The sequence below is a fragment of the Felis catus genome, chromosome D1 (genome assembly GCF_018350175.1).
Source record: "Felis catus isolate Fca126 chromosome D1, F.catus_Fca126_mat1.0, whole genome shotgun sequence".
NCBI classification, from domain to species: Eukaryota; Metazoa; Chordata; class Mammalia; order Carnivora; family Felidae; genus Felis; species Felis catus.
This window is the reverse complement of record NC_058377.1, coordinates 107,342,952-107,362,175: the sequence shown is the minus strand read 5'-3', so window position 1 is coordinate 107,362,175 and position 19,224 is coordinate 107,342,952. Positions and strand designations below refer to the sequence as shown.

The 19,224-nt window shown below is 61.9% G+C and overlaps 4 protein-coding genes and 1 long non-coding RNA gene across 15 annotated transcripts; 2 read left to right on the top strand and 3 right to left on the bottom strand.

Annotated features, from left to right (window-relative positions):
- The first annotated feature begins 4,225 nt into the window (after positions 1-4,225).
- On the top strand, positions 4,226-6,835 carry PPP1R14B (protein phosphatase 1 regulatory inhibitor subunit 14B). The gene is given in 6 exon segments (XM_011287053.3): positions 4,226-4,473; positions 4,476-4,579; positions 4,581-4,862; positions 5,969-6,052; positions 6,372-6,404; positions 6,500-6,835. Coding segments are annotated over 6 exon segments (609 nt in total). The 5' UTR covers positions 4,226-4,436; the 3' UTR covers positions 6,569-6,835.
- A 401-nt stretch (positions 6,836-7,236) lies between these two features.
- On the bottom strand, positions 7,237-10,042 carry FKBP2 (FKBP prolyl isomerase 2). Of its 7 annotated transcripts, none has more exons than XM_003993555.6 (6): positions 9,888-10,042; positions 8,473-8,641; positions 8,031-8,143; positions 7,863-7,909; positions 7,484-7,519; positions 7,237-7,394 (listed from the first exon to the last, which is right to left on the bottom strand). In XM_003993555.6, the coding sequence occupies exons 1-6, from the start codon at positions 9,947-9,949 to the stop codon at positions 7,333-7,335; spliced, it is 489 nt and encodes a 162-aa protein (XP_003993604.1). In that variant the 5' UTR covers positions 9,950-10,042; the 3' UTR covers positions 7,237-7,332. The 7 variants fall into 7 exon arrangements, 6 of the variants coding, with proteins under 6 accessions (XP_003993604.1, XP_006937525.1, XP_006937523.1 ...); XM_006937463.5 differs by lacking the exon at positions 9,888-10,042 and adding an exon at positions 9,486-9,628; XM_006937461.5 differs by lacking the exon at positions 9,888-10,042 and adding an exon at positions 9,359-9,479.
- A 24-nt stretch (positions 10,043-10,066) lies between these two features.
- LOC123380645 lies at positions 10,067-14,251 on the top strand. The gene is made up of 2 exons (XR_006586681.1): positions 10,067-10,158; positions 12,788-14,251. It is a non-coding gene; the product is annotated as an uncharacterized LOC123380645 (long non-coding RNA).
- VEGFB (vascular endothelial growth factor B) lies at positions 11,857-15,224 on the bottom strand. 4 transcript variants are annotated; one of them, XM_023239991.2, is made up of 8 exons: positions 14,941-15,224; positions 14,525-14,614; positions 14,327-14,369; positions 13,822-14,018; positions 13,569-13,642; positions 13,338-13,373; positions 12,856-12,990; positions 11,857-12,291 (listed from the first exon to the last, which is right to left on the bottom strand). In XM_023239991.2, the coding sequence occupies exons 1-8, from the start codon at positions 14,998-15,000 to the stop codon at positions 12,270-12,272; spliced, it is 657 nt and encodes a 218-aa protein (XP_023095759.1). In that variant the 5' UTR covers positions 15,001-15,224; the 3' UTR covers positions 11,857-12,269. The 4 variants fall into 4 exon arrangements, with proteins under 4 accessions (XP_023095759.1, XP_023095758.1, XP_023095761.1 ...); XM_023239990.2 differs by having other exon boundaries at positions 12,856-13,091; positions 14,941-15,218; XM_023239993.2 differs by lacking the exon at positions 14,525-14,614 and having other exon boundaries at positions 14,941-15,220.
- A 339-nt stretch (positions 15,225-15,563) lies between these two features.
- DNAJC4 (DnaJ heat shock protein family (Hsp40) member C4) lies at positions 15,564-19,055 on the bottom strand. Of its 2 annotated transcripts, none has more exons than XM_019824701.3 (6): positions 18,616-19,055; positions 17,633-17,726; positions 16,957-17,138; positions 16,748-16,855; positions 15,878-15,964; positions 15,564-15,784 (listed from the first exon to the last, which is right to left on the bottom strand). In XM_019824701.3, the coding sequence occupies exons 1-6, from the start codon at positions 18,738-18,740 to the stop codon at positions 15,655-15,657; spliced, it is 726 nt and encodes a 241-aa protein (XP_019680260.1). In that variant the 5' UTR covers positions 18,741-19,055; the 3' UTR covers positions 15,564-15,654. The 2 variants fall into 2 exon arrangements, with proteins under 2 accessions (XP_019680260.1, XP_011285295.1); XM_011286993.3 differs by having other exon boundaries at positions 16,694-16,855; positions 18,616-19,052.
- Between the last annotated feature and the right edge of the window lie 169 nt (positions 19,056-19,224).

Below are 19,224 nucleotides of genomic sequence, written 5' to 3'. Positions count from 1 at the left end.
TGGTCGCTTGCCCAAAGGGTTCAGAAGCCTCGTGGGTGTCCACGAACAAGGGGGGTTGAGGAGGGGCTCCGCAGTGCCTGGCCTACAGCAGGTGCCCTGAAATCTGCGCTCCAGAGATGGGAGGGGGGAAGGCGCGTGGGCACCAGGATAGGTGGGGGCTGCAGCCCCTCCCGCAGGGCTTGGCTGGGGGGGCTCCTGCCTGGGGGCCCCTGTGGGAGCCCCCCCAATACAGAGGCAGTAGCAGCAGTAGGTTTAAAGTAGAACTCATCCAGAGGGGCCAGCCAAGTCACCTAGAAACCCAGAAAGAGACTGGAGCTGGTTCTAGGGGAGGAGGGGGCAGTCAAGGAGGAGCGGGCCCTGCAGGCCCCTTCGCCCCAGGCTCTCAGGCCTCCAAGGGGAGCCCTGCCTGGCACTGGCCATTCCCCAAATCCCCACCTTGTTGGCCACCAACTCTAACCTAACGAATCTCCCTGCCTTTGGTAGAGGCCCTGTGGGGTGTGATTATTATCTCCATTTGAGGCCCAGAGAGGGGAAGAGACTTGCCCAAGGTCACACAGCTTTGTAGGAGGATTTGAGCCCTCTGACTTGAAGGCTGGCTCATCCTGCTTCCACTCCTTGCCCTTCAGGAGACCAAGAACGGAGGACAGGACTTGTGAGCCTCTTGTCCTCTCTCACAAGAGCAGCAGGGTCATACCCTTCAGAGATCCGGAGACCACTGGCTCTCATTGGGCAGAGCCCTGCAGGGTGGGGAGTGGCCTTTGCTCCCACAGGCTTAGGTTCAAGTCTACCAACAAAACTCAGCCCTTCTGTGCCTCGGTCACCTTGCCCAGAAGCTGGAGGTTGTCAGAGGATGAATAAGCAAATGGGTACAAAATGACCCCGAGCCACAGGCCACTGGACATCTGAGGAGTGGCTAGCAGACCGTGGGGGCATCAGGGAGGAAGAGGAGAGGGCACAGATCAGCCCTGGGGCAGGGGGCCTGCCGGCCAATGGCAGGGCTAGCAGGGCCTAGAGGCAGGCCCTGAGCGTAGGGGCCTGAGCTGTGGGTCCTAGGCCTTGGGCAGGGATACTTCGTAGAAATGCTGGGCAGCAGCTCCTTGGAAAACAGGATGGGAGCCTGTTTCCCAAGCCTGAGCCTCTCCTCTCTCCCCCCACCACCGTCATGTCTCCCGAGGCTAGGGCAGCCCCATTAAAGGACTCCTTCCTCCTGGACACTTTCTTCCAGTCCTGGTGATTGGTAATAGGGTTTCTCGGCAAGCAGTAATGGCGGAAGGAAGGCAGTCTTTCCGCCTCTACCCTCGATTAAGGGAGCGGTTGTGGCCCACGGGACCCTCTCCAGGGCTTCTGGTCCAAGGAGGCACTGAAAGGAGCCTTAGCTGCACTCTGGTGGCCGGTGGGGGGGGGGGGGCTGGAACCCCAGGTGGGGTGGGGCTGGGGAGGCCACAGTCTGAGGCTGGCAGGGTAAGGAGGAGCAGCATACTCCAGTCCCGGGAGGATTCAGACAGGGGAGCAAGGGCTGAGATGTGGGCCTTCAGCGCTGAGCTCTCAGCCCCCAACCACCGGAGGTTGGTAGAATCAGCCCCCTTGAAGAGGCTCAGAGCCGGTAAGTGACTTGCCCGCGGCCTCTCAGCGTGCTGGGCAGAGCTCGGATTTGAACCCGCTTCTTCCACTCCCAGGTTCTGTGCAGGGCAGCCCAGCTTCCACCTCTGCACTGACCGTTCTCAGGATAGGTGGCCATGCGGAAGGACTGAACATGGTGGAGATGTCATAGAAAGTGGAGAGGGGGAGAGTTGGGAAGAGCATCGTCAGCTCCTCCCCACCCTGCCCAGAGAACCCCCAGGGGTACCGTGAAATTTGGACATGACAGGAGGCCTCCCTCAGGGGAGGAGGGATAGGAGAGTCATCACTCAGGGTCACAGCCTTTAGGAGGCAGAGCGGGGGCTGGTACCCAGATCTTTATGGACTGTAGGCTCCGCTGCCACAGCAAGTTATGGTACGCATATCCCCACTCGTAACTCTGAGCACCCCTAAGGCCTGAATCAATGCTCTAGTTCAGAAAGAGCCGACCTGCCCTGGTAGGGTGAGGTGGGGTGTGGTGGGGAACTTGGACTTGGGTAAATTGGCTCAGAGCCAGAGGCCGGGCCAGGGATGGGGCTCCTGGTGGAAAGGCTGGGTCCTGCCTAATCTGCAAGGGTAAGGATTAGCCCTCCATCAGCTCTCCAGGCTGGATGAAGGGAGGATAAGGCCAGGACAAGGGCTGGGGAGGGAGGTGAGCCCATTCTACCTGCCCTGGAATGAGCCCTGTGAGCCTGCCCTCAAACCCAGGGCCCTCCAGGAGAAGCCCACCTCGCTATTCCCCCAGCACACACACACACACACACACACACACACACACACACACACCCCATCCCCAGCCTCTGGGTTCATTGTCTCTTTTTCTCAACGACACGGTAAGCCTAACAACGTTCTGGATTTGAGTTTGGCTGCAGCACCGGCTGTGTGACCCCGGGCCACTCTCAGCCTCTCTGAACCCTGCCTGCTACAGAGGGCTTCTGTGGCATCCAGAGAGAAAGTGCCTGTGAGAGGCTGGGACAGAAACACTGACTGCCCCTCAGATCCTGAGACTCAGTCTGGGACTGCGAAGGGCGAGCCTGCTATCAGTGGAAGCATCTCGGAGGAGCTATACAACCTTGTTGAGTGGTATCTGGGGATAGGGGGATAAGTAGAGACCTTGTGACAGGGGGCCTGAGCTCCCTCTCTAGCTGTGTTGGTCAACCTCTGTGATACAGTCATTGAAACTTCCACATATTTTCTTAGTTAACCTTCCGACGGAGCACCTGCGTGGCTCAGTCAGTTAAGCATCTCGATACCGGCTCAGGTGGTGATCTCACAGTCTTAGGGTTTGATCCTAACCTTAGGGTTAGATCACACTAATGACATGGAGCCTGCTTGAGATTCTCTCTCTCCCTCTCTCTCTCTCTCTGCCCCTCCCCTGCTCACGCGCTCTCTCTCAAAATAAATAAGCTTAACCTTCTGAGGAAATGCTAGATACAGAGGAAGCCATTCATTCTTTCACTCGGTCATTTATTCAGCCAATAGTTACAAGTCTGGCTCTGTTACCGAGAGCTCAGCAAGAATCGGGTCATTTGCCCCATCTGCGTGATTCTGAAGCCCAGCCGGTCCCTGTGCTTTGGGCATCAACAGTAAACAAGGGCCACACAGAGCTTGGCCCCATGGAGCACACAGCCTAGAAGTGGGAGACGGTGATCACATAAGAGAAAGACTATTCAAAGATCCAGAACTCAAAGGGTGCCGGCATGAGATACACCATCTGTTTGAGAGAGGTGGGCCAGCTAAGGCGCCTGTGAGATCTGAAGGACAGAAGAGCGGCAGGGCGGAGGATCTGTGGGAGGGAGAATGAGGCGGAACCGACTCTGGCTGGAACCGACTGTGTGGAACCGACTGTGAGCAACGCTTTTTACGGGTCGTCATTCTTAGCTTTATTATCGGGAGTGCCGGCTCCCCTATTTCCCAGCCCTTTACTCCTGCGTTTCCTCTTTGTACACATGGAGGTTGCAGGGTGCGAAGGGCCGCGCCCTGTCGAAGCCGCCGAACGAGGGCGCCCCAAACAAGTTCTGCGCTTCCCCTCCCTGGCTCCGCTGAGGGGGAGGGGCTGTCAGGCACGGCCAGGCCCTGAGAACTACATTTCCCACAATCCCGTTCCCCATCGCCATCTTGGCCGGTGGGCGGTGGCAGCCTAGGGTCTAGCCCTTCAGGCAGTTGAGCCGGCTCCGTTCACCCCTAATCTGGGCCTCCACCATGGGTGGTGCGGGACCTCGCCGAGGAGGGTGTCCGGGGACCTGGGCAGCTCCTGTCCGCCTTCTCCACCCCTCCACTCCTGCGAGCCTGGGCCACGTGTCGGTCTACGCGGAGAAGGTTGCTTGCCTTCCGCTGGCCAAGGACCTGAGGACCTAGACGTCGGGGGCTCCCACGTCTCCTCTCCAGACCCCCGCCCTGCGCATTGTGCCCACTCCCCTCCATTCCCAGATGGCCCCTGTTTTTGCGTCAGTGAGGACAGAACACTAGGGTCCCGGCGGGAGCGCAAATCCTGGTACCGGGCACTTAGAACGCCTGGGTTTGAGGCAGAAAGGTTAAAAGGGATAGTAGCGGACAGCCAGGCCCAAACCCCTGACGACTAGACCCTCCCCTAGCCCCTGCCCGGGGGCGGGGTGGGAGTGAGGGGCCTGCAGCGGGACTGGCCCTTTAAGGGGGTGTGGTCGGGGGGCGGGGAAGCGAGTGAGACAGAGAAAGCGGCTTCGGCGGCGGCGGCGGCTGCGGCGGCGGCGGCGGCTCGGGCGGCGGCCGCGGGGGACAAAGGGCGGGCGGATCGGCGGGGAGGGGGCGGGGCGCGGCCAGGCCAGGCCCGGGGGCTCCGCATGCTGCAGCTGCCCCCGGGCGCCCCCGCCGCCGCCCTAGCCGCGGAGCAGCGCGGAGCCCAGCCCGCGAGTTAACCCGAGCCAGCGGCCCGGAGCCAGCCGGCGGGCGTCCCGGAGGCGGCGGCGCAGGGAGGGGCCCGACGCGCGCACGTGGCCCCGGCGGCCGCCATGGCGGACAGCGGCCCCGCGGGGGGCGCGGCGTTGGCAGCCCCGGCCCCTGGGCCGGGCAGTGGTGGCCCAGGGCCCCGCGTCTACTTTCAGAGCCCCCCTGGGGCTGCAGGCGAGGGCCCAGGCGGCGCGGACGACGAGGGCCCAGTGAGGCGCCAAGGGAAGGTCACGGTCAAGTACGACCGCAAGGAGCTACGGAAGCGCCTCAACCTGGAGGAGTGGATCTTGGAGCAGCTCACTCGCCTCTACGACTGCCAGGTGTGTCCCTTACTCTGCGCCGACACCCTAAAATCGTTCCCTAGTCGGACTGCTTGGGAACCCCGCCTTGCGCCTGCCTGTCACCCCGGAGTCAATGGGCGCTCCGCTTCCGCGCGCTCCCCTCCCTTTCTGTACTCCCCGCCCCCAGTGTATGCTCTTTCTTGTCTGACCTTAGGTCACTCCTATCTTTTCCCTCATGACTCCCTCATGTCACTACTCTGGTCAAGCTTGGGGTCCTCAAGAAGCCTCAAGGGATAGCCTGGGCCATGGGCAGGAGGCAAGAGGCTAGTCTGGGCTGGCGGTGGTAAGGTGATCTACCTAGTGCTTCGTAGCCTAAACTGGTTAAAAGGCGCAAGCCTGGTGGGGTTGTAAAGGGTCTGGGCTGTTCTAATGGGCTAGCCTGCAGCTCCATTTTGGTGTAGGGGCAGGCTAGCCTGTCCTCTGGGTTTTGGTTCTCCACCCCATGACTCCTTCCTTGCTCAAATGGTGACTCAGGCCCCTGGGGGGCAGGGTGGAGGAGTGGGCTTGCCCTGTGCTGCCTACCCTAGACCAGCCCCGGAATGCAGCTGGCTCCAGACTGGATAGACGCTTCCTGGGTGGGGGGAGGGGTGGCAGGCACCCCCTCCCTCAGCAAAGTATGGGCTCTTTGTTTCCCCATTACCAGCCCTGGGTCCTTCCCCATGACCCCTCACCCTTTACTTCCTCCCCACTCCTGGGAAGCTGTGACAGGTGTTTGGGGGAGGGGAAGGGGCTGTGATGAGTTGGGACAGATGGCCCCACCTGTGCACTGATTGAGATGGAGCCCGGAAGTTGGGACAACACATCTGCAGGGTTCTCAGCCCAGGGTCCCCAAGCCTTTGCTGTCTGGCCCTGTTTGGCACCCAGGGTGCCCAACTGGCAGGGACAGGAAGCTCCCCCCCGCCATCGGGCATTTTGCCTTGGCACAGGCCTGATCTGTTTTCTTCCTCAGACAGCTGCTGCTGTCTGCTGGGCAAAGAAGCCTGGCTCATTCTGCGGTAAGGCAGGGGCCTCAGCCGGAGCCCCTCTCACACCCTCTCTCCCAACTCAGGCCCTTGTCTCTCCCTCCTCCCCCACCCCCACCCCAGGAAGAGGAAATACCAGAGTTGGAGATTGATGTGGATGAACTCCTGGACATGGAAAGTGATGATACCCGGGCTGCCAGGGTCAAGGTGAGAGAAGGGCCGGGAGGCATCAGGGCCAGGTAGGGAGATCAGGGACTAGAGAGCTGCCTGCACGCGTGGCCCCTTGGGTAAGCGAGGCTCTACATTTAGGCCTTCTTTGGTTTTCGTCAGCCAGCCCTTGGGATGTTGGGCCTCAGCTTCTGCTTCCGTCAAATGGGGCTAATGGTGCTTGTCTAGCCGTTGAGTAGCTGTGGTATCGCCTGTGCCTCGGGGGGTGGCCCCAGTCCCTTGGAAATAGGTACAGGTGAGCTCTAGGCCCCTGTTCCTTAGAACTCACAGCTATACTTGTCCCCCCATGCCCTCCCAGGAGCTGCTGGTTGACTGTTACAAACCCACTGAGGTAAGTATGTGGCCGTCCCAGAGGCTGGGGTGAGAGGAGCCTGGGCTTCTGTCATCTTGGGGTCTGGCCTCCCTGATGTCTTCCCTCCTGTCCAGGCCTTCATCTCTGGCCTGCTGGACAAGATCCGGGGCATGCAGAAGCTGAGCACACCCCAGAAGAAGTAAGGGTCCTCGACCCACATGAATGGTGGCTCCCACAGGACAATCGCTGCCCCCCGACCTCGTAGCAACAGCAATACCGGGGGGCCCTGCGGCCAGGCCTGGCGCCATGAGCAGGGCTCCCCGTGCCCCTGGCCCAGGGGCCTCTTCCCTGCCCCCTCAGTTTTCCATTTTGGGGTTTTTTATTGTTATTAAACTGATGGGACTTTTTGTGTTTTTATATTGATTCTGCGGCGCGGCCCTTTAATAAAGCTAGGATATGCCTTTGGTGCAGCTAACGGGCTCAGCTGGTCTCTTTTAGGGGGGACACACTCCTCTACAACTGCTGTCGGTGCAGCTTCTCCCCAGGTGGCTGCAGGCCTTCCTGAGGGCCACGTAGCCATGACGATAGCCCAGTGCCGGCTCCCACACCATGAGCTCCAAGTGGCTGGGGAGCTGGAGTGGGGGGAGCGGTGTCGCTGTTGGCTGTTAGGAACACTCCTTTTCCCTCTGGGCAAGGACCACCGTCCCACCCAGGGCCTGGCCCTCACGATCCCCCTGCCACTGAGTCTACACCCAGGTCCTGCAGCCAGTAAAGAAGAGGCGTGGGGGGTACCAAGGGAGAGGGTAGGCTGAAGTTGAAGATGTGGCTTCTAAGTCTCTCAGGGCCCACAAACAAACACAGGCTCACTTCGTGGGCTTTAAGGGATTTTTTTTTTTCTTTCTTTCTTTCTTTCTTTAAACAGTCTGGTCCCTGATGGGGGCCTCTCCACTGCCCCTCCCCAGTTTGGCTACAGTTCTGAACGTCGCTCGATTTTGAGCAGCTCCACCTCAAACACGAGGGTTGCACCACCTGCAGGGGAGAAATGAGGACAGAGTGAGAACCGGGGCCACAGGAAGAAGAGATGGTGGGCAGGAGATGGGGGCAGGAAGGCATCTTACCTGGAATCTTTGGGGGAGCTCCCCGCTCTCCATACCCTGTCAAAGATGCGAAAGAAAAAGTGAGCTGTGACCGGGTAGAGAGAGAGAGAGAGAGGCTGCAGACATTCGGGCTGAAGCCAGGTCTCTGCCCATCGCAACAAGAAAGCCAGAAATGGAGACAGCAAGGGGCTACAAAAGGCCCAGGAGAGGGCAGAGGGTGGGCGCCAGAACCAAGTGCCCTAAGGGTCTTGCCCTGTTCTCACTACTGGATACAGCTAGACTTGGAAGACACATAATGAACGGATGGGACAGAGACCAATGCAGCGGCAAACCAGTCTCCACCCTTCCCCAGACCCCCCCCCCCCAACTCCCCTATCCAGGCTCAGGAAAGGCCTCTTACCCAACTCTGATGGGATCACCAGCTTCCGTTTTTCTCCCTCACACATCCTGCAGGACAACACCTGTTCAGCGCATGGCAAGCACCCAGGCCCCCTGCCCCCCACCCCATCCCTGGGGCTTGCCTCCCACAATCAACCTCCTCAACCACAGCCATGGCCCCCTGACTCACCCCAGCAGCCCCTGGTCCCAGCCCTTGATGACCTGGCCTGTGCCCAGGGAGAAGACAAAGGGCTGGTTCTGGGGCAGGCTGCTGTCAAATTCCGTCCCATCTTCCAGCTTCCCCTGTGGGACCATGGGAAGGCCAGTGAAGAGGAGGCTCCACTCTGACACACCTCCCCACCCAGCAGCTATCCCCAAGCTGGCTCCCCATTGGCAGCCATAATCCTAGGAGGGGACAGAACCTTGAGCAGCTCGCAGCACATCGTCACTGCTTGCTGGTGCCAAGCTGGGGATCAGACAGTCAACAGCAGGGAAGAGCTATAGAAACTAGTGTAAAAGGGAGACAGGACTTGCCCACGGTCACCCACCTCCTTGGCTGAGCAATCTGGCTTCCAAGTCCTTTCAGGTCCCCAGAAGCCCCACCCACCCCAATGTTCCACTCCCTCACCCACCGTGTAGTGCATGTGCAGGACGTCCCCCTTGCGCGACTTGATGGGACAGTGGTCTACCCGCTTCTTGACCCCGATCTGCAGCTTCCGTTTGCCCTCGGCCCCCGCAGCAGTGGCCAGGGCACTCAGGCAGATGGACAATACTGTCAGGACCCAGCTCAGCCTCATGTCTCTGCGGGGACAGACCCCGACCAACCGACCGGGGGGGAGGGCAGGGAGGGCATGGAATATGGGCAGGTACCAGGAGGATTCCACCCCCACCGTACTTTGCCTGCCCACGGGGATCCCCTTGTCCCGGGTCACCACCCCCTCCCCCGGGCTCCGCAGCCACACTTACCAGTCCAGTGAGAAGGGGGCTTGCCCGAGGACCCCAGCAGCGGGGGGAGGGGGTCAGGGGAGGCCACAGCAGCCAGGGCCCCGCCCCTTTGCTCACCCCCAGCCCTTCCTTCCCTCCCGGTCCCCAGCTCCACTCTTCAGTTCCCGCCCGTCCCTTTACGCAAAGTCCAGACCTTATCTGGCTGCCCAGCAGTTGCCTCGACGGAGCGATCCCATTCACGCCACACCCAGTTGCCCCCCGCCCAGCACACCCACACCTCTGAGGCCGCTGCAGGGGGCCTGCCCCGAGGCACCCACACATCGCCGCTGGGTGGCTCCGGGGAACTCCGATCCTCCGGAGGCACCCCCCAGGCCGGGCCTGTGCCTCCGCCCGGGGCGCCGCCCCAGCTCTGAGCCCTCGGGGGCCTGCGGGGTACCCAGACCGGCCCCGTGTCTGGTGGCCGCCGAGCCCGCTCCACCCACACCACCTCTCCCGGGGGAGTTCTCGGCCTACCGCGTCCCCAGGCCCGGCCCCCGCGGAGACCGCCCCCGCGTGGACGCCCCGGGCCATTACCTGGGCCTACGCCTTCGCTTTGCTCCTTGACCCCACCCTTTAGCGGACGTAGTTCCGCCCCTTGCCCTGGAGCCCCGCCCTCGATAGAACTAGACCCTCTTTCCTGAACTGTAGCCACGCCACTCACCGACTGAAGGCCCGCCCCCAGTGCCTGGGCTCCGTCCCCTTCGGTCTCCAAACCCGAGGCTCCGCCTTCCGCCTGTTCCAGCTCCTCCTCCAGGGACCAGGCTCCGCCCCCCACCTGTCCTAGCTCCGTCCCCAGTCCCGGAGCTCTGCCTTCTACTGGCACCAGCTCAGAGGTTCCACCCGTCTCCGTCCCACGTCCCGCCCCGACTCCCGGGGCTCCGCCCCGTGCGGCGTGAAAACCCTCCCCCTGCGGCATCCCCAGACAGCTCCGACCCCACCCCCCAATTTCCCCTGACCTATCCCTCGTTGACACTCGCAGCCCCGGCCCGCTCCTGCCCGGCCTGATCCAGCCTGCCCCCGTGCACCCCGGCTCCCCCCAGCCCGGGCTGTGGCCCCCGCTCACCTCCTCGCCGCGCCCCCGGAGTCAACCCCAGTCGTGCTGCCGCCTGTGCGCAGGCGCGTCATCGTCGCCACCAGGCCGGGCCACGCCGCCCGCCCTCATTGGACTGTGCGAAGCCCGCTGCCGCACGCCGGGCGGAGCGGCCTTTCCCCCTGCTCCGCCCCCGCGCCGACACGTGACCACGCGCTACTTCCGGTGGCTCTGTAGCCGGTAAGGTTAGGTGAAAGTGACTTCCTAAAGTGCTTTCGGCACTTCCGGCCGAGGTGAAATTAAGGTCAGGCCAACGCGGGTTCCCGGAGGGGGTCTCGAGACGCCATTTTAGCTCGCCCCCCGGCTCTCCCACGGCGCTCTCGCTTGACCCTGGGCCTCTTCAGGCTCCACGGGCTCCAGTGGGAAGAGCCTGGGCCTCAGACTTGAGTTTGGGTTTGGGCTGTGCGGTCCGTGGGCAGTGTGACCTTGAGCGAATGCTTCGGCCTGGTAGGATCTGGAAGGCCCTGTAAGGTGGGCTTGTCAACACGCGCGTGGCAGGGCCACTGTAGGAGTGCGCCGTGACGTGCTCCACCAGGCCCTGGCCCACAGCCGATGCGCGCCCTTTTCTCCGCACCAGCATCCGGGCCTGCCTCTGCCTGCCGCACGTTGACCCCCGAGTCCTGCCGGCAGTGGTCCGGCTGAGCCCATTCCCCACCCACACTGGTATTTTCAGGTGCCCGGGCACTCAGCAGCGCGCCGGACACATCTGTCCGTGGAAGTAACGAACTTGTAGTTGGGAGGTAACAAACTTGAGTGTTAGAGATAGACTTGGGGGTCAAATCTCCAGGTCAATCAGCCTTTCTGAGCCTGTTTCCTTAATTGAAAGAGAAAGATCATTAGCAGCGCTGACCTTAGAATGGAGGACCAAGCGAGGGGTGCGTGTGAAGCCTTGTGTGTGCCCAGCACTTAAGTGGGCCGGGGGAGGGGTGGGAGTTCTGGTGTCCCCTGACCCTCATCTGTCTCACTTGAATGGAGCAATGGCATGGTCAGCGACAGCACAGCTGAGAAGAATGATTGGAAATTGGTAATCACCGTCAGGAATGGTCTCTTCTGGTTTAACCCCACCCCTGCCCAGGGCCCAACAAGATCACTACCATGCCCTCCAATCTAACACCTCAGAGAAGGCCTCCGTTTGGGTAGCTGCATTCTGCCTCGGGTGAACCTCTGTCCCCGAATGTCCTGCCCCAGCAAGGCAAAGCATGGGTACCCAAAGATGGCCTGTGGTCCACCCCAGGGGCCCTGGAGGCTGCAGGGAGAAGGCTGGGCACTGAGCTTAGGCTGGGTCAGACAAAGGTCGGGAGAATCCCAAGCAGGGGCTGGTGAGGGTCGGGGGAAACTTGGTTGGGCTGAGGAAATGTGTCTCCCGCACCAAGCCCACCAGCCACAGCCCTTTGGCAGTTCCCTTTCAAGGAGGTGGGGACAGGGCAGGTGCGTGGCTTTAGAGCGAAGCTGAAGGAAATAGCTTAAATACAGAGCAACAAAAACGGAGTGCCGCCTGGCAGAGAAGATGGGTTTTTCTATCAAGTGAAGACACATTCCTGGAGCCCAAGGGCTGGGACCATAGCAATCGTCCGTTCCCTCCATATGCGCCTGTGGAAGCTGAGGCTCAGAAAGAGGGGGCAGCGACAGCCAAGATCATTCAGCGGATCTGGGTCCCACCTCAAGGTCACTGGCCATAACGGACCGGCTCCTTCCAGAAAGGAGCTTTTGTGATGAGCGGCGGGGGGGGGGGGGGGGGGGGGGGGGGGGGGCAGGGCCTGGATGTAACAGGATTGCGAAGAGTGCACAGTTCTGGCTCTACCTGATGGGGGACCTTGGGCCTCATTGCCTCCATCTACACAATGAGGGAGTAAGACAGGCTCGGGGTCTAGGACGTAGTGCAATGCAGAGTGCCTGAATCGCCCAGCCTGGACAGCGGCAAACAATGACACAGGCAGGGACAGATCCTTCCATCTCTTTTATCAGGGTTGGGGGGTCCCAGTTCTTAACACCGCAGCCCAAGTCCCCAGTATCTGCAGAGGACTGGCGCCTCGGGGAGGGGACACTGGAGCCAGCTGTGAAGACGCTTGCACGTGGTGGTTGAAAATCGAGACGGGACCCCTTCTCTCCCGAGTTCGTCCATGACCCCTGGTGCTGCCGACACGTCTCCTCGTCCGGCCGCCCACCCTGTTGGAGGGCGGCCTTGGGAGAGACCAGGGACAGCTGGAAAGTCCTCTGAGAGGCCCAGGTCCGGGAGCACTTTCTGCCCACACTGAGGTCTAGGGACTGGGCACTTCTCAACACGTTGCCCTGTTGTCCTCCTCTGGGATGTGGCCTGTGAGGCAAGTGGCCCTGCTGAGTCTGAAAGGCAACGTGTCACCTTCGCAGCTTCCGGCACCTGAGGAAGGGAGGAAGGGTTCTGTTCGTGTGGGCACAGCTCAGCCCCTGCTCCCTAGGTCCACCCTCCTGTTACCTTCTGGGAACCCCATTCTCTCCTAACACTCCTGGCGAGCCCACACGAGGTCACCCCGTGGCCCAGCTGCGGAAGGGAGGAGTGGTGAGCAGCGTCTCAGACAAGGGTGGACAAGGGTTCCACTCTGTCCCCTGGCCTCTCAGAGCCCACAAGGAGGGCACACATGTCTACCACGGGGGCTTTGAGCAAGGCCCAGAGCTTTGTAAATTGGAAAGCGATCTCTCCCACTTTGACTGCAGATGTGACCTCCTCCAGGGCATCTCTGACCGCACCGTAAGGCCCCTTACCTCAGCCCTTGACCTCCTCTGCTGGCGTCACAAATCCTGATGTCTGACTCCCACATTTAGAACGTGAGCCTCGGTCAATATTTGTTCAACACACTCAATAGTTTCCTCTCCCCTGGCTCTTCTCCCACTGGCAGGCTCACCTTGGACCTGCTCCAAGGGCCTTGATGCCTCCCCAAACAAACACGACCCCACCAGTCCTCACCTGCAGGTGTCTGGGTTGAGCTCTAAGCCCCGCCCTTGGCAACGGAGGAAGCTGCGGCGTCGGCAGCGGCAGCGGCAGGTCCGGGGGTCAGGGCGCTGGCGGCGCTGGGTGCAGCGTGGGCAGAGGGGCCTGGGGCTGGAGTGGGATGGGTGATGTCAGCTGGGGAGGGTGCTCCGGGGGCAGAGTCCCAGCCCGGAACAGAGCGGGGCTGGGGACGGTGGTGGGGAGTGGAAGCCCTAGGAGGAGAAGCAACATGTCTGGGGCGGGAAGGAAAAGTCTTCCCGGGAGCTGGGGTTGGATCGGAGCGCACAGACTCGGGGAGCAGAGGAAAAGGGGAGAGGGGGACACAGTGGGGGGAGAGAGAGGGGGCGGGACTGCAGCCTCCCGGCACACTCATACACCCCCTGCCCCATCCACACGTTACATCCTGGGTGTGGGGTCTGGGCTCCAACCCCACCTCGGCAAGAGCCCATGAGACTCACCTGTCTGGCTTCACAGCACTCTCTCTCTTTTTTGGTCTGAAAAGTAAGAGGACAGACAGAGACAAGGAAGAGGAAGAGAATCAAAAGAGCCGAGCATCCTGCTCTTACCCCAGATCCCAGGCCTAACCCAGTTCCAGTCTTGGAAACCTGGCCTCCACTGTGGTGTACCCCCGTGCCCAGCAGCCCCCAAGCCTGGTCTCTGGGAGCTCAGAAGTGGGGCCCGGCTGGCACCTGCATTCACACTGGCTGTGTTCTTCCAGGGACATCTCGCCCAGCTGACTGCTCGGGTAACGGATCATGAGTATCTGTACTCCAGAGATAGGGGACACACGGTGTGAGAGATCATGAGAGGTACAGAGGAAGGCAATGCTCCGTGGGCTGGAGGAACAGCTTGCCCAGCCAAGGCTCCGGCCATTCCTCCCACCACCACCCCCCGGAGCCCCAGCATCCGCCCCAGCTGGGCACGCCCCACCGGCCCCAGTACCTGCATTCGGACTTGGTGCTGCCCTGTGGGCACGCACTCCAGGCCGTCGTCAGGGCAGCAGCCACCACAGCGCTGCACGGTCACACAGCTGGGCACCAGCTGCTTGGCCACGGTGCCCATGAGCTCCACGGTCAGGGGCACCACCACCTCCCGTGGCTGGCAGGTGGCACGGGCATACACGTCTATCCATGACACCACTGGGGGCAGAAGCGTAAGTGTTAAGCCCCCACTGGGTTTCCTGTAGCCGCTCCCGGGTTCCCCTATCTCCTGTACCCTGCAGCTGTTCTCCCTAATTCCTTCGTCCCAGCCACCCTCCACTAGCTCCCTCTCTGCCCTCAAAACCTGTCTTCCCCTGCCCAGGAACCCAGGAACCCCACTGCCTCAATTTTCTCTTCTGTAAAATGGGCAGAATAAAAAAGTTTGCATCTTAGAGCGTGGCCCTGATTACACAAGATGATGAGCAGACCCTCTTGATGATGGCTAGCGCGGTTATTGTTACTATTACCTTTCTTCTGGTGGCCGGGGGTATCAGGCTGGGAAACGGGGCCCTGTAGGAGAGAAGAGAACTGAACTCAAAAGTGCTCTCTAGGAAGGGCTAGCCCTGTCGCTGTTCCCAGGGGTCTGCCCTTGCAGTCTGAAGGCTTCAACTCCTCTAGGACATTTCCCCCCGATTGCTCTGCTCCTGGGGTCACTCTAGCTTTACCTGTCCTCTCCTGGCCACCTGGGACCTGCCCTGGCCACGACCCGCCAGGCGCACTCTGCCGGTGGCGGCGGCGACGTCGAATCTCCAAGCCTGGGGCCCGACGGATTCGGAGGCCTCAGGTCAGGAGGGGGCACAGTGGGCGCCCAACCGAGTCCTGCGGGGACCGAGCGGCTCCGCCCCCGGTCGAGCCCGGGGACGGGGTGGAGCAGGGGAGTGGCCCGGGGCTGGGCTGGCGGGCTGGCGGGCTGGCGGGCAGGGACTCCTCCCGGGGGATGCCCTGGCCAGATTCCCGCCACGCCCCGGTCCTCAGCCCGACCCCGCGGATCCCCGAGGCCGAGGCCGCTCCGCGTCTCCCCACTTCCGCCAACCTTGAGAGAGGGCACGGCGGCCGGGCGGGATGTCGGGGACGCACGTACCTGGGCGGGGGCCAGCTGCAGGAGCGCGGCGAGCAGCAGGCGGCGGAGCAGGGGGCTCATGGTGCCCGCGGGGGCCGCGCGCCGGGGGCGCCCGCATCGCCCTAGCCCGGCGGCGCAGGGGGCGGCGGCAGCCAGAGCCCCATGGCGCGGGCCCGGGCGCGGCGGGCGGGGGCCGGGCGCGGGGGGCGGCTCCTCCGCGGCCCCCTCCCGAGCCCTGAGCGCAGGCAGCGCAGCGCAGCGCAGCGGCGGAGGCCGGAGGAGCCGGGCGGGCGGGCGGCCGGTGGTGGCGGGCGGCGGCGGGGACGGCGGGGGCGGCGGGGGGCCGGGCCCGGGCTGGCGGGCGGGCGGCTCATGTGACCCAGACACGCGCTCCCCACCGGGCCGCGGGGCGGGGGCGGGGCGGGGGCGGGGGGGGGCGGGGGCGCCGCCGGGGCCCGCCCCCTCCACACACCCCCTCCCGCCACAGCAGGGGAAAGGGGACGCGCCGCCCAGGGGGCCGGGCTCCCGGGTCGCAGCCGCCAGGACCCGGAGGGCGGGGTGCTGTCCACCCCTCCTTCCCCCCCGCCGCTCCCCTCGGCGAGGCCCGGGATGGGGGCGCTGGGCCTGAAGCAAGGAGCTGGACATGAGCTTTGAGAATCATTTTATTGCACGCGTTTTGGGGAGTGGGAGTCCCCCGGGGTAGCAAGGAGGTAACAACACAGAGCAGGCCCCGTCCTAGCGGGCCGCTCCGGGGCCGGGGCCGGGGCCTGTGCCCGGAGGCACGATCTCTGGGATCTCTGGGCCTCCAGGTCGGGGCTGCAGCTGCTGCCTCTGCACTCGCTCCTGGAGCTTGGCTCTGTTGGCCCTGCGGGAGAGAGCACCTGGGTGGTCAGGACAGAGGATCCTGGAGGGTGATGTCAGGACAGTAAAGAGAAGGCAGGACAGAGCAGGGACGGACCTGGCCCGGGCCCGTGTGTCATTGTAGATGGCTGTGATGATCCGATCCTTTTCATCCATGAAGCTGCGGTGGATCTGCTCCAGCTTCCTGCAAGGGGGTTGCAATTAACCCTGGGTTTCCCAACCCCTGCTGTCCCCGAGATCCACCCCACCCCCACCGCCACCACGCCACTCTAGGGTCTCAAAGTTTTCCATCTGTGAGGACCTCTGCCTAACTGCCTGTGCTAGGCAGGGAGAGGGGCACCGAAGGGCCGGGGCTTATCCAGGGACCACTGATGACCCAGGTCCCTGGCTGTCTTGTCGAAGGTGGTGACAGCAGCTCCAAACACCAGGGTTTGGTCTAGTCTCACAGGAGACTAGAAAGAGCGTTACACCTAACTCCCATCACTGAACTAGGCAGTGGGCACCAGCCTTTAGGTATCTTTGTCATAGAACCTCAGTGTCTGTGCCATGCATAAAAGTGGCAGGGAGACAGCCGATTGCCAAACAAGGGAGGACAGTTGCTTGTGAGGCCCAGTTCCAATGCATTTCCTTTGAGTGCACGATTTTCGTTGGCTCCAGCACACCCTGGCAGCTGGCATCAAAGATTTACATTCAAATCACAAAACTCTGAAAATGACAACGTTCGCCTTCAGCGAGTGTAGAGCTGCCTTTGCCAAGTAAGGAGAGGCCCCGGAGACCTGTCTCGGGCAATTCTCAGCTGGAGAGGCACAGAAGTGCAGGCCACGGGGGTGGGGGGCTTGCGTGGCTGACCACACTGGGCTTCCCCGGCCCTCCGCCCTCTGCCCATCACCCCAGGGAGAAGGCAGGGATGCACCTGAAAGCAGCATAGTGCAGGCCCATGCCCGCCAACATGATCAGGAGGCAGTACCCCAGCACCCGCTGGTTGTGTTTGTGCTGCTGCTGCCTTGACTCTGGTCGCTGAGGCCTCACACTGTGAAACTGGGCCCAGTATTGGGCATTGGGGGATTCCCAGGAGCTGTTGGGAGGGAGAAGAAAGGACAAGGTGGGGATGAGGCTCCCTGGGAGACGGGGGGCGGGGAGGGGGGAGGGACGAGGCCAGGGGCAGGACGACTGTACCTGTGTGCTTGAGCAGACCCAGGACGGGCTGTTCTTCCTGGAGACTTTGGAGAAGTGGCTGAGCAGAGCTGGCGATCATAGCTGAGGCGGCTCTCCTCCCGGCTGAGCACTCGGTATGCTTCGCTCAGCTCCACAAAGCGGCTATGCAGGGCCGGGTTCCCGGGGTCCCGGTCAGGGTGCAGCTGGGGTGGGGCAGGACTCCCTTCAGGTCTTTTTCCACGTCCGTTCACAGAACCCGTCCCCACCATGTCCACCCACAAAGGCTCAGATCATTCCCAGAGGCCCTGCCTGGACAGTAACCCTCACTCTCAGGGCTGCCCACCCGTCCAGAAGGCCAGAGAGTCAGGAAGCACAGACTCCTGCCCCCTCCCCTTGTTCAAGCCCTCCCCACCAGCTGCCTGGCTCTAGCAATATGCCCTGGTCCGAGCTTTCTCTAGAGCAGGCAGGTCAAAAGAAACAAGCCCAGCCCATCACACACAACCCCTGGCCCCCAACCCCAACCTTTCCTCCCAATGGGCCTAACCTCTGCCCTGGGGGCATCTCTCGCTCTCTATACATGCCAAGGGAATGTGGCACCATCCAGAGTGAGCCACTCAGCACCATTCCTGGGAATGTGAAGTGTACCCTATCTGGCTCAGACTTACACCCCCTCCTCCCCACCTAGGGCCACTGGTACCTCTTTGGACTTGGAGAAGAAAGCTCGTTTAACTTCTTCAGTGCTGGCGCTAGGATGCACCCCTAACAGTTCGTAGTAGTTCCTGGGGCCAGACCTGTGGAGACAGGCCAAAAACTGCAGGGGCTATGGAAACACAGAGAATATGCCTCTCCTCCGCCTCTCAGCCCTTCTGGGCCACACTCTTCAAGTCAGTAACCAGGAGGTGAGAAAGCTGAGGCTGCTGCCAAGGGAGATCTATCTCCAAATCATCCCTCCCTTTTTGAACACTTCAGGCATGGTGCAGATCAGAACATCTCATAGTGTAGCCCTCAGATCCCTTGGCTCAGGACCACCCAGAAAGCCCGTTTAAAAAAAACAGATTCCAGGGGCGCCTGGATGGCTTCGTCAGTTGAGCGTCCGACTTCGGCTCAGGTCACGATCTCATGGTCCGTGAGTTCGAGCCCGCGTCGGGCTCTGTGCTGACAGCTCGGAGCCTGGAGCCTGTTTCGGATTCTGTGTCTCCCTCTCTCTCTGCCCCTGCTCTGCTTGCACTCTGACTCTCAAAAAGGGAATAAACTGTTAAAAACAATATATTAAAAAAAACAAAACAAAAACAGATCCCTCAGCCCCCACTTAATTCCTGCAGAACAGGGCCCAGAAATCTGTATTTTTGTAAACCCCCCATCCCGCCCCAAGCCCCCAAGTGAGTTATGCCCAGTGATGCTTGACCACTAGAGTTGTGAAAAGAGCACTGAGCCTGGCTTGGACTCAAATTCCACTTTTTGCCACTTAACTCGCTGTATGATCTGAGGGATCGTCCCTTAATCTTTGATCTTGTGTCCTCAGTAGTGAAGGTGAGGGTTACCTGAAACAAGCCCGTACAGCACCTGACAGCAAGTACAGAGATCACAACTATCATAGTACCCAGGTCCAAGCCTAGAGCTGGGCAGGCCTTCCTCAACCCACTGGGTGACGGGGGCCATGCCCCCCGGCCCCCGACTCACCGCTGCCCGGTGGCCGCTGAGAAGAGCCGGGTGGGAGGGCTGCGGGGCCATAACCGGCACAGGCACAGGGACAGCATGGCGACAGGCAGACGGCTGGTGAAACGAGGCCACAAAGAGCAGTGCATTGAGACCAGGATGGGACCAGACGTCAAGCACTCCGGGGCCAAAGTGGAGGGTCCAGCCCCGTTTACTTGCGAAGGCAAACTGAAGCAGGCTTGGGAGACCCAGGGGCAGTGGGGCCTCCTTTACTCAGGACCAAACCCCAGTGTCCTGAATCTGTCCCTGCTTCTGACCCGCGCGTCCTGGGCCCTCCCCCACACTGGTCTCGGCGTCCGGGACAACCAGTCCCGGACGCGGAGACCCTCTCCCCACCACCCTGGCGGGAGGAGGTGAAGGAGGGGCCACGCCAAGCCCCGCCTCCGCCGCGCTCACGGATTTCGCGGCCACGGCCGTCTCTGCGCCTATTCAGGCTCCACCTCCACGTTCTCATTGGCCTAGACACCCGGGCCACGCCCACCAAGCCGGAAGGCCCGGACTGCTTCGGAAGGCCCCACCCCCGCACGCCCATTGGCCTTTGGCGCCTCGGGCCCACCCAACGAGGTCGAGGCC

What these genes read in the sequence shown, in the direction of transcription:
- FKBP2 (XM_006937462.5), bottom strand. Translation starts at nt 9,355, where the DNA reads ATGGCCCGGGGCGTCCACGCGGGGGCGGTCTCCGCGGGGGCCGGGCCT. An exon ending in CTGCTGGGCAGCCAGATAAG is followed by an intron (nt 8,642 to 8,978) that starts GTCTGGACTTTG and finishes CTGTCCCCGCAG; the next exon opens with AGACATGAGGCTGAGCTGGG. An exon ending in AGCTCCCCCAAAGATTCCAG is followed by an intron (nt 7,395 to 7,483) that starts GTAAGATGCCTT and finishes TCTCCCCTGCAG; the next exon opens with GTGGTGCAACCCTCGTGTTT.
- VEGFB (XM_023239990.2), bottom strand. Translation starts at nt 15,000, where the DNA reads ATGAGCCCCCTGCTCCGCCGCCTGCTGCTCGCCGCGCTCCTGCAGCTG. An exon ending in CACAGCCAGTGTGAATGCAG is followed by an intron (nt 13,374 to 13,568) that starts GTGCCAGCCGGG and finishes CTTACTTTTCAG; the next exon opens with ACCAAAAAAGAGAGAGAGTG. An exon ending in AGTGCTGTGAAGCCAGACAG is followed by an intron (nt 13,092 to 13,337) that starts GTGAGTCTCATG and finishes TTCTCCTCCTAG; the next exon opens with GGCTTCCACTCCCCACCACC.
- DNAJC4 (XM_011286993.3), bottom strand. Translation starts at nt 18,740, where the DNA reads ATGCACTGCTCTTTGTGGCCTCGTTTCACCAGCCGTCTGCCTGTCGCC. An exon ending in GGGTCTGCTCAAGCACACAG is followed by an intron (nt 16,856 to 16,956) that starts GTACAGTCGTCC and finishes CCCTCCCAACAG; the next exon opens with CTCCTGGGAATCCCCCAATG. An exon ending in GACACACGGGCCCGGGCCAG is followed by an intron (nt 15,785 to 15,877) that starts GTCCGTCCCTGC and finishes TCTCTCCCGCAG; the next exon opens with GGCCAACAGAGCCAAGCTCC.